At 39.2% G+C, this 21,307-nt stretch overlaps 2 protein-coding genes across 4 annotated transcripts; both read left to right on the forward strand.

Annotated features, from left to right (window-relative positions):
* Positions 1–3,628: 3,628 nt before the first annotated feature.
* On the forward strand, positions 3,629–14,299 carry slc17a5 (solute carrier family 17 member 5). 3 transcript variants are annotated; one of them, XR_009927027.1, is made up of 12 exons: positions 3,629–3,772; positions 5,412–5,608; positions 6,626–6,859; positions 7,084–7,171; positions 7,484–7,570; positions 8,749–8,867; positions 9,568–9,729; positions 10,085–10,217; positions 10,361–10,508; positions 11,122–11,212; positions 12,359–13,570; positions 13,604–14,299. XR_009927027.1 is itself a non-coding variant. In XM_062430804.1 (11 exons), the coding sequence occupies exons 1-11, from the start codon at positions 3,688–3,690 to the stop codon at positions 12,497–12,499; spliced, it is 1,326 nt and encodes a 441-aa protein (XP_062286788.1). In that variant the 5' UTR covers positions 3,629–3,687; the 3' UTR covers positions 12,500–14,298. The 3 variants fall into 3 exon arrangements, 2 of the variants coding, with proteins under 2 accessions (XP_062286788.1, XP_062286787.1); XM_062430804.1 differs by having other exon boundaries at positions 10,085–10,124; positions 10,427–10,508; positions 12,359–14,298; XM_062430803.1 differs by having other exon boundaries at positions 12,359–14,297.
* A 3,241-nt stretch (positions 14,300–17,540) lies between these two features.
* eef1a1a (eukaryotic translation elongation factor 1 alpha 1a) lies at positions 17,541–21,087 on the forward strand. The gene is made up of 7 exons (XM_062429881.1): positions 17,541–17,684; positions 17,795–17,974; positions 18,381–18,677; positions 19,258–19,408; positions 19,964–20,220; positions 20,587–20,821; positions 20,963–21,087. Exons 1-7 carry the CDS (start codon positions 17,541–17,543, stop codon positions 21,085–21,087), a joined length of 1,389 nt encoding a protein of 462 aa, XP_062285865.1.
* The last annotated feature ends 220 nt before the right edge of the window (positions 21,088–21,307 follow it).

Genomic DNA, 21,307 nt, shown 5'->3' on the forward strand with positions numbered 1-21,307 from the left:
TATTAACAACTCCCCAACCAACTTCACCCACGTCACAATGGTTCACTCAGGACTGTTACATAACTATCTGTGCAGAGCAATTGTTTGAAGCCAACATCCTCACCAATTCGACTCTTGGAAATAAGGTTGCTAGTCCACGTGTGTGTGTGTGCATGTGTTAGCCTGATAATCAATGTGACATCCTCCTGCGCCATGGTTGCTGGAAATCTGTGTTGGTCTCTCTGTCCATGCCTGTGCTGCACTGCACTGTAGGTTCATCTCTCTCTATCTTTCTATCTCTCCTCATGTCGTCAGTGTGTCTTGCTTTGTTTTCTCTGTCTGCAGCGGATACAATAAAGCCCGGAGACAAACAGCTGAGCTTGCTTCTTATTTCAACAACAAACCTGTGTTTGAAGGTTACATCATTCACACAAATCATCTGACTGTGTGGTTACATGTAAGTGTGTGTGTGAATGGAGAGTCTCCTGTCCATTGTGCTCTGTGTGCGAACACAAAAGAAAAACTTGTCTTATTCACCAGTAACTGGAATGGATATTAGAGGAAATGCCATTTAGAGGATTTGCTCACTGGAGCCTTCAGTCTCATTTAATTAAACCATGAGTACAAAAAGTTATTATAACCTCATATAATGTTTGTAAAGCTTTCATTTTAGCATCAGCATATTTCTGTGTAAATGTTATATAGCTGTAACCTTATGTAGTTCTCTTTATGAAGTGTTTAATAATTTTATTTTACACATGTTAAAAAAACAAACACATAAAACAACAGGATAGAGTTAAATAAAGACATTAATAACAATATACTCGACAGTTTTTACAGCCTTCTTATTAGATTATGAATTTGAAACTTATACAGTAAGATGTATGTTTTAGTCCCCCATTCTTTGCTGTTATAACCTAAAAACCCAAACATAACATGTTAAGACAATAAAGCAAAGTCACCTCTTATCATATTTGTTATAGGCCTATAGTAACAATGCCAAAATAAACTAGAATATTTGTATTTTCTGAAGAAAATGTGTATGAGAGCTGAAAGCTGTTAGCTTCCAGCCATCGTAATCTTGTAGCACCACCTACAGGAGAAATTATATCAGCATCCCCACCTGTACAACTTTGCAGAATTTGGTTATTATGGAATATTACATTTAACCTTTGTGTCGTCCTCCCGGGTCAAATTGACCCCGTCTGATTTGACTGTTCCTTCTTTCCTCCCTTCCTTCCTTCTGTCCTTCCTCCCTCCCTCCCTCTCTCTTTCTTTCCTTCCTCTCTCTTTCCTCCCTTCCTTCTTTCCTCCCTCCATCCCCTTTTCTTCCTTCCTTCCTCCCTCCCTCCTTATTTCCTTCCTTCCTTCCTTCCTTTCCTCCCTCCCTCCCTCCTTCTTTCTTTCCTCCCCCCTACCTTCCCCCTTCCTTTTTCCTCTGTCTTTCTTTCATTCCTTCCTCTTTTCCTTTCTTCCTTCCCTCCTTCCTTCTTTCCTCCTTTCCATCCTTCTTCCTCCCTTCCTTCCTCCTTTCCTTCCTTCTTCCTTCCTCCCTCCCTTCCTCCTTTCCTTCCTTCTTCCTCCCTTCCTCCCTCCTTTCCATCCTTCTTCCTCCCTTCCTCCCTCCCTTCCTTCTCCCTCCCTCCCTCCCTCCTTTCCTTCCTTCTTCCTCCCTTCCTTCCTTGACTCGAGGACAACAGGAGGGTTAAGAGATATGGCACTTAATACATAGTATGATGGTGTTTCACTAATGGCCACAAGGTGAGGCATTTGGTGCCATGCTTCAGTATCCTGTGCACATTCTCATGTCATGCCAATTCATAATATTACTGTAGCGCCACCTGTGGGTAGAATTAAATGTTGCAGACTTGTGCAATGTGGCTGCATGTACAACTTTAAAACACAAGTTCAAAAGTTTGGTCACCATTTACTGACAAACGATAAGTAATACCCAATACCTCGTCTCACAGGTAACCTGTAGACGTTGGGTTGACTATTTCCTGTCCTGGACCTACTACTTTCAATGTTGATTTTCAGTGTGCTTCTCTCTCCGTCTTTATTTTCCTTGCAGGTGTTGCCAAGTGCTTGCCCATGTGAGAATGTTATTTCTCTCTAAATTAAATTAAAGACTATGGTCTAGACCTGCTCTATATGTAAAGTGCCTTGAGATGACTTTTGTTGTGATTTGGCACTATATAAATAAAGATTGGTTGATTGATTGATTGATTGATTGATTGATTGAGTAAAACAAACTCATAAGAATTCAGAATTATCTGAATGTGGTATTCACAACGTTTGGTGAAGATTAGATGCAATATGTGCCAAAAGAAGCTAAAAATGTGTTTACCAAAAAAATCCAAAATGGCCAAAAAGTTTTAGGGTGCAAATGGGCGTGGACCAAATCAGCCAATCAGCCTCATCCAAGGAACCCACTGCAAATATTGTTTTGCCACCCGCCATGGTTCATGAATGATTAGCCAAAAACTGACTACATGGTGGCACTATTTGTGGGAAACCTGTCCATGAAGAAAGAATACTAAAACACTCAACTTTCAAACATTCCTCTCATAGACTTTTCCATTATATATTTTAAAACTTGAAATAATTATGTTAAATCACTGAAACATGTCAAAAAAAGAGAAAATAATAGTTTATATGCACAACGTACAAAACCGTATACATTGTGGGTACATATAAGAAATACAAAGAGATGTAAATGTAAATGAAAATTACATGTTACAACTAGAAATTAACGCTAGGAGGATGGGGATCTATGTAAAGATTTTTAACATTGCACAATGTGCCTTAAGTGTAATTAGAATTTTAAAACCGTAAATAGTATTTTTAATACTTTACTTTTAATTGCTTTTGGTTTCAGGAAATATTGATTTGAATGTATTGTTTGATCTCATTGCTAAATGCAATAAAGCAGCACAGTTACCTGTAAATTTACATTTATTAATATGGAATTTGGCCTTTATAATAATAATAATAATAATAATAATAATAATAATAATAATAATAATATTAATATTAATATTAATAATAATAATAATAATAATATTAATAATAATAATAATAATAATAATAATAATAATAATAAAAATAAAAATAGGATTTATCATGTAAAAAAGAGAGTTTTTTTGTGTCATTTTCCATGAGGCCAAACAAACATTCTTCCAAATTAAAATACAATTTTCAACAATATTTTCAATAATAAAAACACAAATGGTTTTGCAAGCATTTGGCCAATGCCAAAATGCAGGTACGATAGTTTCTAGACATTCATAACAAGAACTACATATCAATGTCTCTTTTAAAGTAAATAAATAAATAAATAAATCTGTCTGCGTTACTTCCGGTGTGGAGACACTCGTCACATGACTGCAGTCTGAATGAGCCTGCCTGCCGATGTTTTTGTCCTAGGATGGCATAGGCATGACCCGCCCTACTCTGCCTCTGATTGGCTAGTACGCGCTGCCTTCTTCGATTGGATTGTTTAGATTTAGGCGTGAGGCGTGTGATTGGTCAACACAAGCCAATCAGAGGCAGAGTAGGGCGGGTCATGCCTTCGCCATCCTAGGAATTAAAACAAATATATCAGGAGTGGTGTGTAGATGAGCTCAGCTGACCGTAGTGTCCACAAAGCTTTCCGCTGCTGCTTGTTGTTAGCTTTTTTTAGTGTGTGATGCAGTAGAGAGCTGACAAATGGAGAGGTACGGGTCGGATACGGAGGGAGAGGATCAGGAGAGACCGCTGCTACGCCGGGGAAATGAAGACAGAGTCCAGAGAGGTGAAAAAGAAAATTATCCACGTAGCTTAAGCTAACAATAAGCGAGGGTCACTTTAATTAACATATGTTCAAACATATGCTGCGTTGTTTCAGTGGAAAGGAGGCAAAATTCTTCTAATTTATGATTTATTTACTTTAACATAAACATGAACAAATATAATCTCATGCAGTTATTAATTTACTAATTAAATTGTTTGCTTATTTAATTGTGTCTTACTCCTCTGCACCTGCCTGTATTAGTTCACTTCACTTATTTCACCGAAAATATCTACTTTATCTAGTTACCAAAAGGTGTTTCCTGGTTGGTTTAAACTCTAGGTGAGCCCTAGTTAAACTTGTTTTAATGTTTTTTTTCTCCTCTCCACACCTGAGCTTTCGTGACATTTGATGTGGCATGAGTCACTGTTTTTTTTTTTTTTTTTTTTTTCTTTTTTTTTTTTTTACATCTGCGCACAGTAGCTCATACATCACAAGACTACCTGAGCTGATGTTTACATATCGTTGTTGCTCAGTGAAATACCGGTTTACAAGTCTGCAGTTTAAAGACACGAACTGTTGGAAACTTCCACCTACAGTGTCTTTGTTGCTCAGACATGACAGCTGTAACTCTGGGAAACATTTTATATTGTCTTTGTGCAGGTCTGTATTGGGTAATTTGCATTATTTAAACATGGTTCGTTGAAATTAACCCATAAATCATGTTAACCATGTAAGGTTAGCCATGCAAACTGCTGGACAAGGTCAGTATAGCTTGATGTGACTTCTATTGTTTTGCAGGTGTAACATGAGCAAAGTAGTAGCAGCAATTTGAATGAAGTCTGTAAGTTATTGTATTTTATGCAAATTCCAATTATCATGAACTAAAGTGTAATTATTTCAGTGTTGGAAGAAGTATTCAGATCCTTTTACTTACCAATACAGTGATGAAAGTAAAAGTCCTGCATGAATAATTGTACGTAAAAGTATTGCAGTATAAGTAGTGGTTCGGTCTAGAGCCCCACCCTGTTTATGTAGTCCGATATGTGTTGATTTTTACATTAATTTAGTTTTGCATTTTATATGTATTTAATCATTTTTTCCTGATTTAAAAAATTAAGTTTCTTAATTCTTAAACTGTAAAATATCTTGCCTCCATTACATATCTTCACAAGTTTGTCCCCTCTGATTGATATATTATTATGTATGAAATCATCAGTGTTAAAGCAGCATGTTAATGTCGTGGCTGCTGGAGGTGGAGCTAGTTTCCACTACTTTACATAGAGTTAGATAGTTTGGTTCATTGGTTTCAAACTGAGGGATAAAACATTTGGTTGTTTGAACTTGTGATGACCATTTACTTTACTTTTACTTTGCAATATCGACTTCCCTTTTCATATTTGGGAACCACTTCGTTGGTTTACAAAATGTTTCAGATCCACTTTGAGGAAAGTAAATGTCACCTGATGTTTTTTTTTATCCCTAATGTCTTTACTGTCACTGTACCATAAAGTGCTCACGCTCCACTGCAGAATCTGCAGGTTAAATGCTCCTGTTCATAGCAACGCACCGTATCCATCAAGTGTGACTGGTGAATACAGCACACATACTGTATCATCTGCTAAACTGGTGTCATTATCTCTCTCTGTTTCTCACCCTGTAGCCCCTGTGTGCTGTTCATCACGCTATGGCCTGGCGTTGCTCTCCTCTTATGGCTTCTTCGTGGTCTATTCCTTGCGTGTCAACCTTAGTGTGGCTATGGTGGAAATGCTAAACTCCACCCACCAACCCAACGTCAACCACAGCGGCTCATTGTGTCCGGCCCACCCCAGCCCTGCACGGCCCAAACACAACCACACGGTGAGTAATGTCTGAGTATGCCTGCATGATGTCATACATGAAGTAGCTCTGATGAAAGTGGCTGAGCTGTGCATGTTTGGGATTGTTTAAACACACTTTGGTGCATAGTTTCAGGACATTCAGCCAGATAATTGCATTTGTCACCTGAAAGGTTTTGAGTATTTATTTTCATTTGTCTTCCTGTTGTTGTTTGTTCCATTAAAAACCTTTTAAAACACATAAAAAAGCCCAGCCTGTCACACCAGTACCTATTTCAGACTGACATAACTTGTGTTGGCGACCTTTAAAATGCACCTTTAGAAAAATGTTGTGCCACAAAACAACGTAATGCCACAGCCCATTCTTCCATAATACTCAAACAACACCACACATATCAGAATTACATGATTCAGCAGACTGGTGATGACATCTGATATCCAGCAGTTTGTCAGTCTTGGGGAAAAAAGGAACAAAGACTAAACGATATTCTGGCTGTGTGCCCAAATTCAACCATTTCCTTATTTGTCTTTTTATGGTTTTTGTTTATTTGTTAGGATCCCCATTAGCTGTGCCCCAAAGCACATTTAGTCCTCCTCAGGGTACACATTTAAAAACATAAATTAAACATTATAGTCGACACAAATGGCAAACATGGCAAATCATGCCCAGTTAACATCAAAGGGACAAAAATTAAATCTGTTCTGATTTATGGACAACTGCTATCAATCATTCAGAAATGCATTAACTGTTATTATATCAGATTAGAACTGACCACTACTTCACAGACGTGACATAAAAAAGACCAGAACACAATTCAAAAATGAAATCATGTCTATATCTATTGTACTAAAGTGTTTTTGTGTGTATGAGAGAAAAAAAATATGACTTTCTGAAGAGTAATTACACATTATCAGACATAAAATATGCCACAAATACAGAGAGTGACTAATGAGACACATAATTAGACACATATGCCGTATAATAATATTTAATGTAGTTTAAATTCTAATACAGCTGCTCTCACCCCTCCCCTCACAGGCCAGTTTGTACGACTGGGACTCCGCGACACAGGGCTGGATCCTGGGCTCATTCTTCTACGGCTACATCCTGACCCAGATCCCTGGGGGCTACCTGGCCGGCCGCTTCGGACCCAAGTGGCTAATGGGCTTGGGAATCCTGGGAACTGTAATTTTTACACTGCTTACCCCTATAGCTGCTGATCTGGGGGCAAGCTACCTCATCGCTGTCAGGGTGCTAGAGGGGATCGGAGAGGTAGGCGGTCTGGAATAATTCTGCTATGAGGACAGGACAATATCAACAGTGCAGCTGAAATTACTTGTGCAACCTTTTTGTTTGTGCCAAAAACACAAGATGTACTGACAACATTAAATGAACCAGTTTTGGCACAAGACAAATGAATACAGATGGTTTTATAAGTATGGATAGATGTGTTTTTTGTGCACTCTTGTTGATGTACTTCTTGTATTCGTCTTCAGGGAGTCACATTTCCTGCAATGTATACCATGTGGGCCGCGTGGGCTCCGCCTATGGAGAGGAGTCGATTGCTCACCATTTCCTACATAGGTACACAGACACAAAGGCTGATATACATAAAAGCACCTGTCAGTTTATTTATAAATTGTTGCAATTTTAAACGAGTAGTGATAATGTGATAATGGATTAATAAAGTATTGAGTATCACATACGTTTCTTTCTCAGTGTAAACTTGTGTGTTTAAGAGTCGGGCCACTTACTTGCCTCACCACACTGTCTGTCACATGACTGCTGGTGTAAACCTAAATTAAATTTGACACGTCTGTGTATTCATCATTAAATAGGTACACTGTGTGCTTCCAGCTGTGAGATACAGATTGTTTCTTTTCTCGCCCATCGCAGGAGCCCAGCTGGGGACGGTGATCGCTCTTCCTCTCTCTGGTGAAATCTGCTTCTACCTGAACTGGACCTACGTCTTCTATGTATTTGGTAATAACCTTGGGGCTGTCACTGGCTGAGTGGGGAGGGGTGTTGTCTCTAAGTTTCAGGTGACCCACAACGAAATTTAGATGGCTGACATCTACGCATATACTTTGTTATAATTGATTAGTTTGAGTTATTTTACCTTTTGGTAGCTGTGTATGGGCATCACCTGATACCTAGCTAGCAACGTAAAATGGGCCTGTGATTGTGGTGAAGCACCTCACACAAAACACAACATTTTTAGCAACTTCATTGAATTCTGTCTGTTTCTTTCAATCGTTCACATAGAACATAATGTTTCTGAAGCTTCAATGGTGGATTTCTTCCTCCATCAGGGCAAAATAGAGGCTCAAAAATGAGATATGCTTTGGATTAAGAAACCTGACATTTAGATCACTGGAACATGTTCAGCTTGCACCGTCCATTATAACTTTTGTAAATATCTTGAGGTCACATCATATAAATCTGGATAATTATCCAGAGGAATAAGAAAAAATCATCTGTATTTTAGCATTCGAGAATGTGCTAGATTTTAGTCTAAATGTTAAAACATGGGGAACTTTTGTTTATGATTGCACAAGCCGAGTTTTCTGACTTCATTAGTGAGGAAAACTTTAATGATTTTAGGTCATGAATATGCTATTACTGATATTAATAGAAACGTCACATCAGGGCAATACTGGAAAAACATACATACACAAAATAGATGATGTCTCATCTTGTCTGATTGGGAAACATAACGGAGTGTCTAATGAAGTGGCTGCCAATCATGCATATTTATTTAACCTCCAGTAACCTCTCCGCTGTTACCACTATACTACTTATCTACCACTGTTTCCTTTCCAGATGAGCTGTTTCCAGCGTCTGTTCCTTTGTTCCTCTTTACTCTTTGTTGTTCTGTGGAAATAATGATTTAGCAAGAAAACATACTTGCAGTTGGAAACATTGCACAAGTCACACTTTTTCCTGCTTGTTTGGCTAATTTAGTTCCATATCTCGGCCACTGGGCAGCCGTCAGAGGCAGTTTCACGTAGACCCACCAAATATAACGGCACACCATAATCCATCTGCTGACTGTGTTTAATCTTTAACCTGATTCAGGGTTTATGATGGATAAATGTAGGCCACCAGTGCTGAGCTGTGGTATAATGAGTGCACGCTTGATTTTTTGTGTGTGTGTCCAGGTGCCGTTGGTTTGGTGTGGTTTGTCTTGTGGGTCTTTCTTGTGTTCGACAGTCCAAACACTCACCCACGGATCTCAGAGCGAGAGAGACTCTACATCACCAACTCACTGAAGAATGAGGTAACACCCGACACTACACTTTATATCCTGAATTTAAAAAAAATTAAATGTTTCACCAGTGATACAAAATGAATAAAAAGATATAAACCTTTTCCATAAACCTATGCAAACTTAAGGGTAGAGTCATTGTCAAGTTCAGTACTAGCATAATTGTTTGCATTTCTTTATGAATATATAGGTGTTTATATTAAAATAATGTAGATTATGTCCCTATTTACCCCTTTGTCATATGACAGTTTTTACTGTTTACTTTTACTCTTTACTTTTTTGCTGAGAATAGCAGCAGAGTGCTCGCAGGCATTTCCGGTCGAGCATAGTTATAAGATACTATCGTTACATAATCTCAGTGTATTGCACCACTATATTGTCTTATCTGACTTACTCAGCTGTCAGGTCACAACTCTCACAGTGAGTCTGCAGTTACTGTACATGTTCAGTGACAATCTGAAGCAACCTTAAAGCTCCACCAGCAAGCAAGAAAAATAATAAGAAATAAAATGAATGTGATATTATGGAAGAAAAATGTCCTGAATAATGATTAGTTCACTGAGACATAAAAAGACATGTTATTAGTATGAAGTGATTTATTTTTTGCATATATTTGAACAAAAATCTCCCCAGTAATTCTGGTACATAAGACCACATGTAGTTCTGTTTTTTAAAGGTCCATGTATTGATCCAGACCTTAAATCTGTTCCAGCTGTCCACCTCATCAGGCTACATCCCCTGGCGATCAATAGTGACATCTGGACCGCTGTGGGCCATCGTCGTTGCTCATTTCTCATATAACTGGACCTTCTACACCCTCCTCACCCTGCTGCCAACCTATATGAACAACATACTGGGCTTCAGCATTCAGCAGGTGTGAATATCACATATCACATATATTATATATATATATATATAAGCAATGTAAGGGTTATCTGATTATAAAATTTGAGTATCTTCAAGTCAGGATGTGAGAGCCAGTTATTTTGGTATTCTTAAAAAATATTTGTCATTAAGTATACATTAGTAATAATAATGTATGTAACTGAAAGGGAGCTAGATGAGTCAACCAAAACAAGAACTTACAACTCATCAAAACATTATTTAGAAAGCATTCAGCATCACAGAATGATGTTATTCTGCTTGTACATTGATTTCTTCTCAGTGATAAAACTATATAATCATAAATATTCAAACTATGTGTGATTGTCTCCATCTGCCCACAACAGAACGGTATGCTCTCAGCTCTTCCTTACTTGGGCTGCGCTGTGATGGCCGTGGTGAGTGGTCAGATTGCTGATTACCTGCGGGAAACATGCGAATACCCCACCGTCATCGTCAGGAAGGTCTTCTCCGTCATTGGTGAGCAGTCGCAACATCACAGACTGTGTTGGTTTCTGAAGCCGAGATACAGCTCTTGACTTGGACATCCAAAATAACTCGTCTACTACTTCTGGAGAGGTTTTCAGCTGTGTGTGTCTGTGTGTGTGTGTGTGTGTTTGTAGGTATGATCGGGCCGGCAGTGTTCCTGGTGGCAGCAGGATACACAGGCTGTGACTACACCTTGGCTCTGACCTTCCTCACCATCTCCTCCGCTCTGGGCGGAGTGTCTGCCTCTGGCTTCAACATCAACCACCTCGACATCGCTCCTTCGTATGTCTTGCTCCCTTCTATCACCAAAATCTAGAAATATAAAGATAAGTTACGGGGAATCAGATACATCACATAAACAAATTATAATTCCATCCTTAGTATAATTTAATAGTGAATAAGCTAACTCTTCATTTAAGTAGTTTTTCTTGGAGGAATAGGTGTTACCCTTTTTCATATTGAGGATGTGAATATCTTTGCCCATATTTGGTTCCCAGTATTTATCTTGCTGTCTTGACACTGAATGTGAAAGATGCAGAAGTGACCATAGTGGGAAACAATCACACTGAAGTAATTGTGTAATCCTGCGTCACTATTTTAGCTTCTAAATTTAAGAATCTGAATATTGCAATATTTAACGTGTAATTTTCTTCTTGTGACATAACCATAAATCCTCAGAGTACATGAATATTGCTTCATGTAAGAGTAATATATTCAGTCACCAAGATACTTTCTGTTTCACATTGACTGTAAAAGGTGTTAATTCTCTCTTCTAGGTATAAACGGATAAAGTTTACACCTGGTCAAAGTTGTTAAGTTTAAAGCTTTGGTGTCACTGTACTTAACACTTGGAGGTACTCACAGCATTTAACATCATTTACATTTATCCTTGTAGGTATGCTGGTATTCTGCTGGGTATCACCAACACCTTTGCCACCATTCCTGGCATGGTGGGACCAGTCATTGGGAGAGCCCTCACCATAAATGTAAGAAACACACATTCACTCTCACTGTATTTATTAACTTGCCTGTATGGTGGGTTTGATTCTTTGAGATGAAACAGAGCCGTTACTGTCACACAAACTTTGGGTCATCATTAATTTTCACATGGAGGATGTATGCTGCTGTTTACACACACAAAGAGAGAGGTCACTCTGGGTGTCCTGACCTCCAGTGTCCCTGGTTAAACAGATGGTATCCCTGCTGTGGCTTGATGCTCCTTTTCCTGTCTTAATTGGTTTAGTTAGCACAGGATTACTATGTTAATAGTTGGCCACCAGGGGGCACACATAGTCCTCCATAAAAAGCAACAACTATGCTTAGTGTGTTGATGATTGTCATCTCCTCTGTGAAGAAGACTGTGGTACGGCAGTTTAAATGTCATTTATTGTTCTGGAAATAACATCTACTTCTATGTGGATGCTGAAAACAAACAAACAAACAAAAATAGGACTCTATGTAGTCACTCCTCTATAATAATGCACTGAACTGATGTGAATATTACAGATTTGGCCTCACCACACAGTTGAGTATAAACAGCTTGTTAGTCAAATAACTAAATGGTGTTTGATTAACCAAATGAAGATGAAAAAAATAAAACTTCACATTGTGCTTAAGCTTGTTTAAATGAGTTACCTAAACATACAATTTTAAATGAAAGTTACTTTTCGGACAGCCCTAACATGCCCTTATATACTGTACAGTGTAATGTTTCATATTTTCAGCTAAATATTCAAGTGTGTGTGTTCATGATTGTTTGAGAAAATTTCCGTTTCCTGCCCTCAGTGAGGTCAATGGTCAGGTTTGGCTTTAAATCATCAATCTGGAAAACCAAAATTTAACTTTTGGGATGTCCCGTTACTTGTGACAATTTCCATTTTGTCACCAACTACGAATGAACATTATTTGCTGAAAAGACAATTAGAGGAATCTTTCTAATATATTTTCAAAACCAGGAAATAAATTGTAACATTTTGACCCTATAAAGTTGAATGTGGGGCATCAGTGATTTTAGGAAATATTCCGTGCAAATGTTTCAGAGAATAGACATAATAATGCATGAATAATACATTTACTTACACTTGTGTTATTTACTTCAATACTCATCATGAACTGTACTGACTGTCCTCCAGAACACCATAGAAGAGTGGCAGACTGTCTTCTTCATCGCTGCTGGCATCAACCTGTTTGGAGCATTTGTTTACACCCTGTTTGGCCGAGGAAATGTGCAGCCTTGGGCTGTCCGCACATCCCACTCCGCTCACGGAGACTGACACAGAGGACGAGTACCGGGCTCATCCAATTGACACGTCTGAATCATGAAATGGAAAAGTCTCAATCAATGGGTAATTTCAGCTAGAGATGCGTTCCAGATGTGTTGATACAGCTAACTAACAGTGAGCTACAGCTGTAATACCTTCAAAGATGTTCTTTACTGTGACTGTGGGTACCCAACAGTCTGAAGACCGATGAGCCTACAGCCACAGCAATGAATAAACCAAATTGCAGTTTTAATGAAGCAGAGGCAGATGTGCTTTTGAGGCAATTAAGCAGAGCAAAACAACCATAATATGTATCTCAAAAAGGTATCAGAGGAAGCCAAAGTTAGTTTGTTGATTGTTAAGCATCATGAATACCGTTGTAAATAAGCTGTGACAGAAAAATCTCCCAATTTTAGTTCCTTTTTAAAATTTTAGTTCTGGTTTGCTAGTTAACAAACTGGTTAGGCTCAACTGTCAGTTCTGCCCCCAAAGCACTTCTGCTTTAAGGTTTTTTGTTTGTTTTTTTACCCACTGTAAACACTTTTGAGTTTTATTGCCATAGTAGAAGTCTACACTCTTAAGACTGGTGTTTTCTTTTGTGTATGTAACGTTTGGGATGACACAAAATTCATAACTAAGTGCCAGTAATTGTTGATTTCAAGTGCCCCTCCCCCCAACAGCCATCCCAAACTACACAGGCACGTTAACGCCTTTCTTGAGAGAACACCATGACTACGCAACTTCTTAAGGAAACGCCTTACAGTGAAGCCTCCTTGAAATTATTGACAAGTTTTTGTCCTACATGTGATTCCAAACAAATCATTTCTTTGTATTTACTTGACGTATGGTGCAGTTAAGGGATTTTTTTTAATGGTTCTATTTTTATGTTAATAATATGTATTGTCTTAACCGATTATGTCCACCAGGCACATCTTTTAGTTTAGATAGTGGTCCTTATGGGATCAAAGTAGAAAGCATGGTTAATAATGACATGTTTGCAGTATGTAACACTAAGATGTTAAGCTATTGGTGCTGTTGACACCTTTCTAATGAAGGGAGAGGGGAAAAAAGTGCATTAAAGATGTTCCTGGTGGACACAGTTACTGACTTAACAAGATTTGCACTCTCTGTGTCAATTCTCAGGTATCTTAAGTGACAGAAGGATTGAAAAAAGGATATGTGTTTACTTTTTACAGACATATTGATCTAGCGCATTGAGGTTTGTATCCTCAATTTTTAAAGTATAAACTAAGAATTACTTTTAAAATGAACTCAGACAGTGGTAATCTGAAAATATGTGAAAGTCACAAGAGTATTTTACTGTATACATCCTGTCCCTTTATACATTATGACAATAGCAAGGTCAATCAAAACTAAACCACAAGGGGAAACATTTCTGTCAACAAGTAGCACCCTTAACCCACATTATGATGTATTCTACTTGTGCCTTATTACATTAACCTAAACGGGGTTATACCATTCACGACTGTAGACTCTCATATCATGTTTTTTTTCTTTTTCAAAAAATCCTTACGTTACTGCTCTCTTATTTCAGTTTTACGTTAGCCCCCCCCCCCCCCCACGCACAGAAAATAAAGGGACTTTTGTATCATACATATACTGTACTAAAAGGGTAATCATTGTAAAAACATTCCAGAAAAATGTCTCAAATCTCTGTCATGTACTGTAAATAAATCATATGCAAATGCATTTTATGTTGATTAGTTCATTATACAACCTGTCACAGACTTTCAGCTGACTAAAGGCACAATGTACTTAAAAAAAAAAAATCCAATAACTTATTTAGGTCACTGATGAAGTAAAGAAATTAACCAACAATTGAATGATGATCCACTCATAACATTAATTTAGCCTACTTATATCTTAAATACATTATCTCAGCTATGTGTAGATGGGGGAAAACATCACACTAGCCTTACACATCTCTGTATTTGTGGGATATTCACTTTAACCCTCCTGTTTTGACCCAGATAACAGGCGTTATATATGCCATAATAGGGTTAGGTTTACCATAATTTCCAAATAAAAACAAGTATAAAACCTGTGGTAACAGGTTTGCTAAAGAGGTCTAACACAGAATTGGGTGATAATTCATACCTTATGCTTTAAAATGTGATTTGAATTGAATTGAATTAAAATAATTACTACACCTGCCTGTGGGAGTAGTTTTTTTTTCAATGACGTAACCTCTACTTCCTGGAGTGTTTTTTATTAATCAAATAAAACGTAGCTATCATGCAATATAATAAAACTAATCTGTAAGTGATTCAAACTTAGAGAGTTAAGTGCTTAAACTAAGTAGAAATAAGATCATAAACGTATTTAAGATAATTCAGTCTCACCCCCCTTGCAGGCTCAATGAAAGGATGATAATGGTATAAACCTCAAATACAGCACACACACATTCATTCACTGTAATAATGCACAAAGACATTCTCATAGATAATAAATATTCTCATAAAAAAAGGTTCAGCAGGGAAAAGCACAATCTTACTGAAAGCAGTTTAGCTCATTGCTGTAATAAAGTCATGACACATCTGTATAAGGATATTATCTGCTATCTAAATCCTGCCTCCCTGCTGTTTCTTCAGCTGCCTTGCATCTTGGGATAATTGGTAGACAGACGTCTGGAGCATTAAAAGACTTCCGGGTTAATTTAAATCCAACAAGGGAGCGACTGACAGGTGAGCGCTGCACCTGCTGCGCATAGATGATGCTCTAAGCTTCATTTATTCATCACCTGACTTCCAATCATTGAATCTGTCGTCAGTTCAGACACTGCATATCTCTCTCTCTCTCTCTCTCTCTCTCTCTCTCTCTCTCTCTCTCTCTCTCTCTCTCTCTCTCTCTCTCTCTCTCTCTCTCTCTCTCTCTCTCTCTCTCTCTCTCTCGCTCTTACTCTCTCTGTGATACACGCACTTTCCAGGATGTGATTTTGCAGCCATGTTGCGATTTCAAATGTCCCCGAATGACCCATAGACGCCTGTAAAAAGCGAATCTTTGACGTAGGCTGCAATGGATTTACACTAGATACACGAATAACCTGATTACTTCATGTATTTAACGCACTATAATTGACGAGCTATTTCAATTATCGCAAATCACAAATAATGTAGATGCGCCTTTTTTTCGAGTGAGGCGTCAAATGATGCCAAACTAACGATTTAAAAGCACAATGTAAACAACAACAGAGAACAGAAATTGCAAATTAACGCCGTATTCCAAAATATGTCCCAACTCTTTGCTATGTGCGTTAGAAAATCTTAAAATAGGGGGGCTGATTTAACACCTAAACGCAGGTTAGTACTATAAATCAGCAAGTAAACAAGAGACGAGCTTATCCAGACAGCATCGTGTCCGACAATGGATGCATCGCCCGCGGCTTTGTCCTATGATAAACTCTTCACGCCAACTTCTCTTGGTCCCTCGTTGTGATGCTGTACAGCAGCGGGTGCGCACAATTACGCAACTCCCCCCGCCTGTCCTGTGCGCTATAACCGGATCAGTGTCTGTCCTCAGCCTCTCCGGTCCTGCAGACAACCTGACACCGGCCAGCTCTCAGGTACGATAAAGTATATGAAATCATGCATGTGTGTGTATGTGAGAAAGAGTGGGGGAGGATGCATTTTCAAATCTAACCCAGAGATTAAAAATGTGCGTGTGTTGTTTAGCGACTCAGTCTCCATGCAGTGTTTTGGGAATGTTGTTGTGATGCAGAAAAGAGGGCAGTCGGCTGGTAGTGAATACGCATCCAGATGGCAGATGATAGAACATGGCGGAGGGGTTGACAATTCCATTAAATCCTCCAGACATTATATTTAGCGCAATAGTTGTGCTATTTTATAACGCATTACCCGGGGCTTTATCATCTTTTTGTGTATTAAAGCGCACTGCGGCAGCTGTAGTGACGTTATATGTTAGGGATGAGTTAGACACGCAGGTAAATTGTTGTCTGTCCTGGCACTGAGTGCACCTGACCAAGTCTGGCCAAGATCATGTGGGGATTCATGTTACAGTTGGATTAAGCTACTGTCCTTTCTACCTTGTGCAAACTAGATTCAGCCAGAATACTGTGTAATAAATCAGCACTCACTCCAAAGAAAAAGTTTTGTGGTGAAAGTCTTCAGATTCAAGATTATCACCATAACTCCTGCAGAGTTTAACAACAGTGTTTTCCCCTCTCTTCTGCATTAACCTGTGTGTTATGCACTGCAGCGTCTGAGAAATGGCTGCTACACTATCAGGACACAGGACCTGACAAAATGGTGGATTCTGACTTGGAATGAAAGCGCCTAAAAAAAAGAAAAAAGAAAAGTCTGTGGCTGTGAAAAGGAGGGCACAGTGCTTCGAAACATCCAAGCTTTGTTGTCAGTGTACAAGTAGAGCGGAGCGGTGGGGCAGGCTGGATGTGAAAGAGGAGAGCAGGGGTGTGGATGGATAACAGGGATAGAGCGTAAGAGAGAGGCAGATGATTTTGTACTTGGCGCAGTTCAGTGGCCATGGATACCATCCCTAATCGTCTCAGATACACTACTTATGAAAACATCTAATGCCAGTTAAGAGCCCTCATGGTCCGTAATTACACTTAAAACACATCCAGGGCTGAACAGACAATACAGTCACTTTGTTTGAGTGTTTACCTAAAAAAAAAAAAGATGGAGTCAAGTCTCCCTCCTTGTGCAGAATTTTAATGTCATAAATTCTTTCTGCATCAATCACTTGGGGAGACATTAGCACTCTACTTGTGTTTTTATCCCTGGTGCTGCAATACTTGAATCATTGGCTACATGATCTAACACATCCTGCTCAATCAGACCGTGTTAAACTATACCACCAACACATTTATTTTGTATCCACCCTCAAAGAATATACGCTCAAACAAAACCTTTTAATATCCATAAATCATAATAACTAGTGCATGAAAGGTTTCTGTTTCCTGGCCTGCAAACCATCTGTATGCATCACTAACTGTAACTTAATACTGGTTTTAGCAGACAAGAGTGTCTCGTGATATCAGCCAGCTTCAGTCGCCATGGGAAAGGAGAAACTCCACATCAACATTGTCGTGATCGGCCATGTGGACTCCGGCAAGTCCACCACCACGGGCCATCTTATCTACAAGTGCGGGGGCATCGACAAGAGAACCATCGAGAAGTTTGAGAAGGAAGCTGCCGAGGTAAGGAGATGCGAGCGGATGCCGAGGAAGATGATGATTTCTTGAATCAACTAATGTTTTTCCTCAATATCAGGACTCTCTTATATCACTTTATATCACTTATTTCTCAGATGGGGAAGGGATCGTTCAAGTATGCCTGGGTGCTGGACAAGTTGAAGGCAGAAAGGGAGCGTGGTATTACCATCGACATCTCACTGTGGAAGTTTGAAACCAGCAAGTACTATGTGACCATCATCGACGCCCCCGGTCACAGGGACTTCATCAAGAACATGATCACTGGGACCTCCCAGGTCTGTAACATGAGGACACTATGTGCATTATATACTGTAAGGCGTTGATGTTGTTCACTTAGTTTACATTGCTATCTTTGTCAGCGTGTCCCAACTGTTATTATAAAGCAGATTTTAATTATTTTCAAAATAACATTAGAAGTAGCTACAAGTAATTAATACCACATTCATAATTAACAGCATCCACTAGGTAGTAACAAGTTAATTCACTAGTTACTGTTGGAGAGTATAAATTTGTATTTTATTTCAAGCTAGTAACATTTGGTATAATAAAGATTTTGATCAAATTAGTTGCTTTTAATTGTTATGGACATATCTAATTTTTCATTGACTTATTCTACAAAAGTCACATAATAACCTTTGCACTGCATCCACAGTACTAATGTTTTATCCATTGCATCTTCAGGCTGACTGTGCTGTGCTAATTGTGGCAGCCGGTGTGGGAGAATTCGAAGCAGGTATTTCCAAGAACGGACAGACCCGTGAGCATGCCCTCCTGGCCTACACTCTGGGAGTAAAGCAGCTTATTGTGGGCATCAACAAGATGGACTCCACCGAGCCAAACTACAGCCAGAAGCGATATGAAGAAATAGTGAAAGAAGTCAGCACCTACATCAAGAAGATTGGCTACAATCCGGACACCGTTGCCTTTGTTCCCATTTCAGGCTGGAATGGAGATAACATGCTTGAGCCTAGCCCCAACGTGAGTAGAAAGACTACTAATGCAAATGCTAGAGGAATTATAAAGACATCTGTAGCCTTGAATTTGAATACTAATTTGTATGGCTGTTGCCAGGCATGATATCTCAAAGGCTAACCAGTTGCTTTGATTGTCAGTCCAACTAAGAAAGTCAGACTAGCTATAGAATATGAATAATTGTCTGCAATTACCATAGAAGTGACCATGCAAGGTATTTTTTGAAACTCTCTTTAATTTTGGTTGAGCAAGCACTGCTGGTTATGCCAAACATAGTGCAACAGTGGCAAAGGTATAAAGTCATAAAACTGACTCAGAAATGTCAGTTGCAGCAATATTTTGCTTAAAATTGCTAACATGGATGTGTTTTATGTGGCTAATGATTTTAACTTCTCATTTATCAGAAGATAACGTTTTTTTTGTCATTGACAAAGTTTAATTGTTCCACTTAGATAACAAAAACTGAACTCTGGTGCTTGCTGGTGAACAAAATTACCTGAAAATGTACTACAGCCCGAACAGAATCCAATCAGTTGTTTAATGTACTGTAAATGTAGTTTAACATGTACATTATTTTCCCAACTAGATGACATGGTTTAAGGGGTGGAAGATCAGTAGGAAGGAAGGCAATGCATCAGGGACCACACTACTGGAAGCTCTGGATGCTATCCAGCCCCCCAGCCGTCCAACAGACAAACCTCTTCGTCTGCCCTTGCAGGATGTCTACAAGATAGGAGGCAAGTAAAGCATTGACAAGAAATCGATAAAACATCTGAGAATAGTGGATAGTGTTACTGGCATGTAAACCTTCACAACACAGCACATCTAATGCCTCCCCACTAGAGCCTTTATGATCCTCTCTAGACATATTTTACAAGATACAGATACGCTGTGAATAGTTTTTTTTCAGTTATTCATTAAATACAGTAGTCTTTTTACCTCACTGAAAAATCAACAAGCTATAAATATACAAATGTTTTTTAATTTAAAAAATGTAGCCGATGTATGGAAGATTTCTCTTACTTAACTGAAAAGGCAATTCTCAGATGATGTGCATTAGAGGCTTCAAGTTTCATATTGGACCATGAGTGGCTCCAGACTAACTGTGATGTCACAAAATCATCTTGTGCATGTACGTCTTAAACTCAGATTTAAGGTGAACACAGAAAACCTTCCCCCTTCAGTAGATGAATGTGAAAAGAGCTGTCCAAGCTGTCAAACTTGATGTGCAAATGATGTTCATTTTAATTATCTTTACTGAATGTTCTCTGTGTTGAACGTCTCTTCCTCAGGTATTGGAACAGTTCCTGTGGGCCGTGTGGAAACAGGCCTCCTCAAGCCTGGCATGGTGGTAACCTTTGCTCCTGTCAATGTGACCACTGAGGTGAAATCTGTGGAGATGCACCATGAGGCACTGACGGAGGCCCTCCCTGGTGACAATGTGGGCTTTAATGTTAAGAATGTGTCTGTCAAAGACATTCGCCGTGGCAACGTGGCTGGTGATAGCAAGAACGATCCACCGCAAGAAGCAGCCAACTTCACTGCTCAGGTAGGCATCGCAAGGGATTTATTAATAGAAATTAAACATGAGCATGACTAAACACAATCAGCCCTTTCTTATGTCAGATCTGTTCATAGTCTTGAAAAAGATTAGCTGTTATGAGCATCAACATAGATTTTATATCAAGACGACCCAAATTTGAATCATACTTTAGCCACATCGACAAATAGGTCATAATGCTATATTAGTCAAAATCTCTACTGCACCACACTCCCAGTGACTGACACAAAAGGAAAGTGTCAAAATAAGACAGTCATGGCAATAAACAGTAAAGTCTTTGCAGTGAACTTCTTTGACTGGAAGGAAATAATCTTTCTATTAATAGGCCATCCATGTTGACCGTTTGCTTTGTAGGTGATCATCCTTAATCACCCGGGCCAGATCAGTGCTGGTTATGCTCCTGTGCTGGACTGTCACACTGCTCACATCGCCTGCAAGTTTGCAGAGCTCAAGGAAAAGATTGACCGCCGCTCTGGCAAGAAGCTTGAGGACAACCCCAAAGCCCTCAAATCTGGAGATGCTGCCATTGTGGATATGGTTCCTGGCAAGCCCATGTGTGTTGAGAGCTTCTCTGAGTACCCTCCACTGGGTAAGTTTCAAGAGTAAAAACAGGCAGAGGATTTGTGGAACATCAACACCCTCTAACAACTCATAACACTTTAAATCCCCATCAAAAGCATTACTGCATCTCCACTGCCACCATCAGTTAATATCTTCTTTCACTTGGTAGGTCGTTTTGCAGTGCGTGACATGCGTCAGACTGTGGCCGTTGGCGTGATCAAGGCCGTGGAGAAGAAGGTCCCTACCACTGGTAAAGTTACCAAATCCGCCCAGAAGGCCCAGAGGAACAAATGAATGTTGTGCTACTCTGCCGACCCCAGGGTCTCCCAGGGCAGGACATCGGTCATCCAACTCCATCCAACAATTGGCTACTTCAACGTAATAATCAAAGACTGGTTAATCATCACAATGCATCGCAAAACCATTCGAAGGAAAGAAACACATTCAGTCAACTTCAGTCCTTGAGGCGGCACTCCTGACTCCATTTCAGTGGTTAGATTACCATTACGTACAA

The sequence above is a fragment of the Scomber scombrus genome, chromosome 12, assembly GCF_963691925.1.
Source record: "Scomber scombrus chromosome 12, fScoSco1.1, whole genome shotgun sequence".
NCBI classification, from domain to species: domain Eukaryota; kingdom Metazoa; phylum Chordata; class Actinopteri; order Scombriformes; family Scombridae; genus Scomber; species Scomber scombrus.

Bases quoted from the DNA above. Each gene is read 5' to 3' on its own strand.
- slc17a5 (XM_062430803.1), top strand. From the start codon at position 3,688: ATGGAGAGGTACGGGTCGGATACGGAGGGAGAGGATCAGGAGAGACCG. The intron at 5,609-6,625 runs GTGAGTAATGTC...CTCCCCTCACAG, and splicing joins GGCCCAAACACAACCACACG to GCCAGTTTGTACGACTGGGA. The intron at 10,509-11,121 runs GTATGTCTTGCT...TTATCCTTGTAG, and splicing joins CACCTCGACATCGCTCCTTC to GTATGCTGGTATTCTGCTGG.
- eef1a1a (XM_062429881.1), top strand. From the start codon at position 17,541: ATGGGAAAGGAGAAACTCCACATCAACATTGTCGTGATCGGCCATGTG. The intron at 19,409-19,963 runs GCAAGTAAAGCA...TCTCTTCCTCAG, and splicing joins GGATGTCTACAAGATAGGAG to GTATTGGAACAGTTCCTGTG. The intron at 20,221-20,586 runs GTAGGCATCGCA...TTTGCTTTGTAG, and splicing joins CAGCCAACTTCACTGCTCAG to GTGATCATCCTTAATCACCC.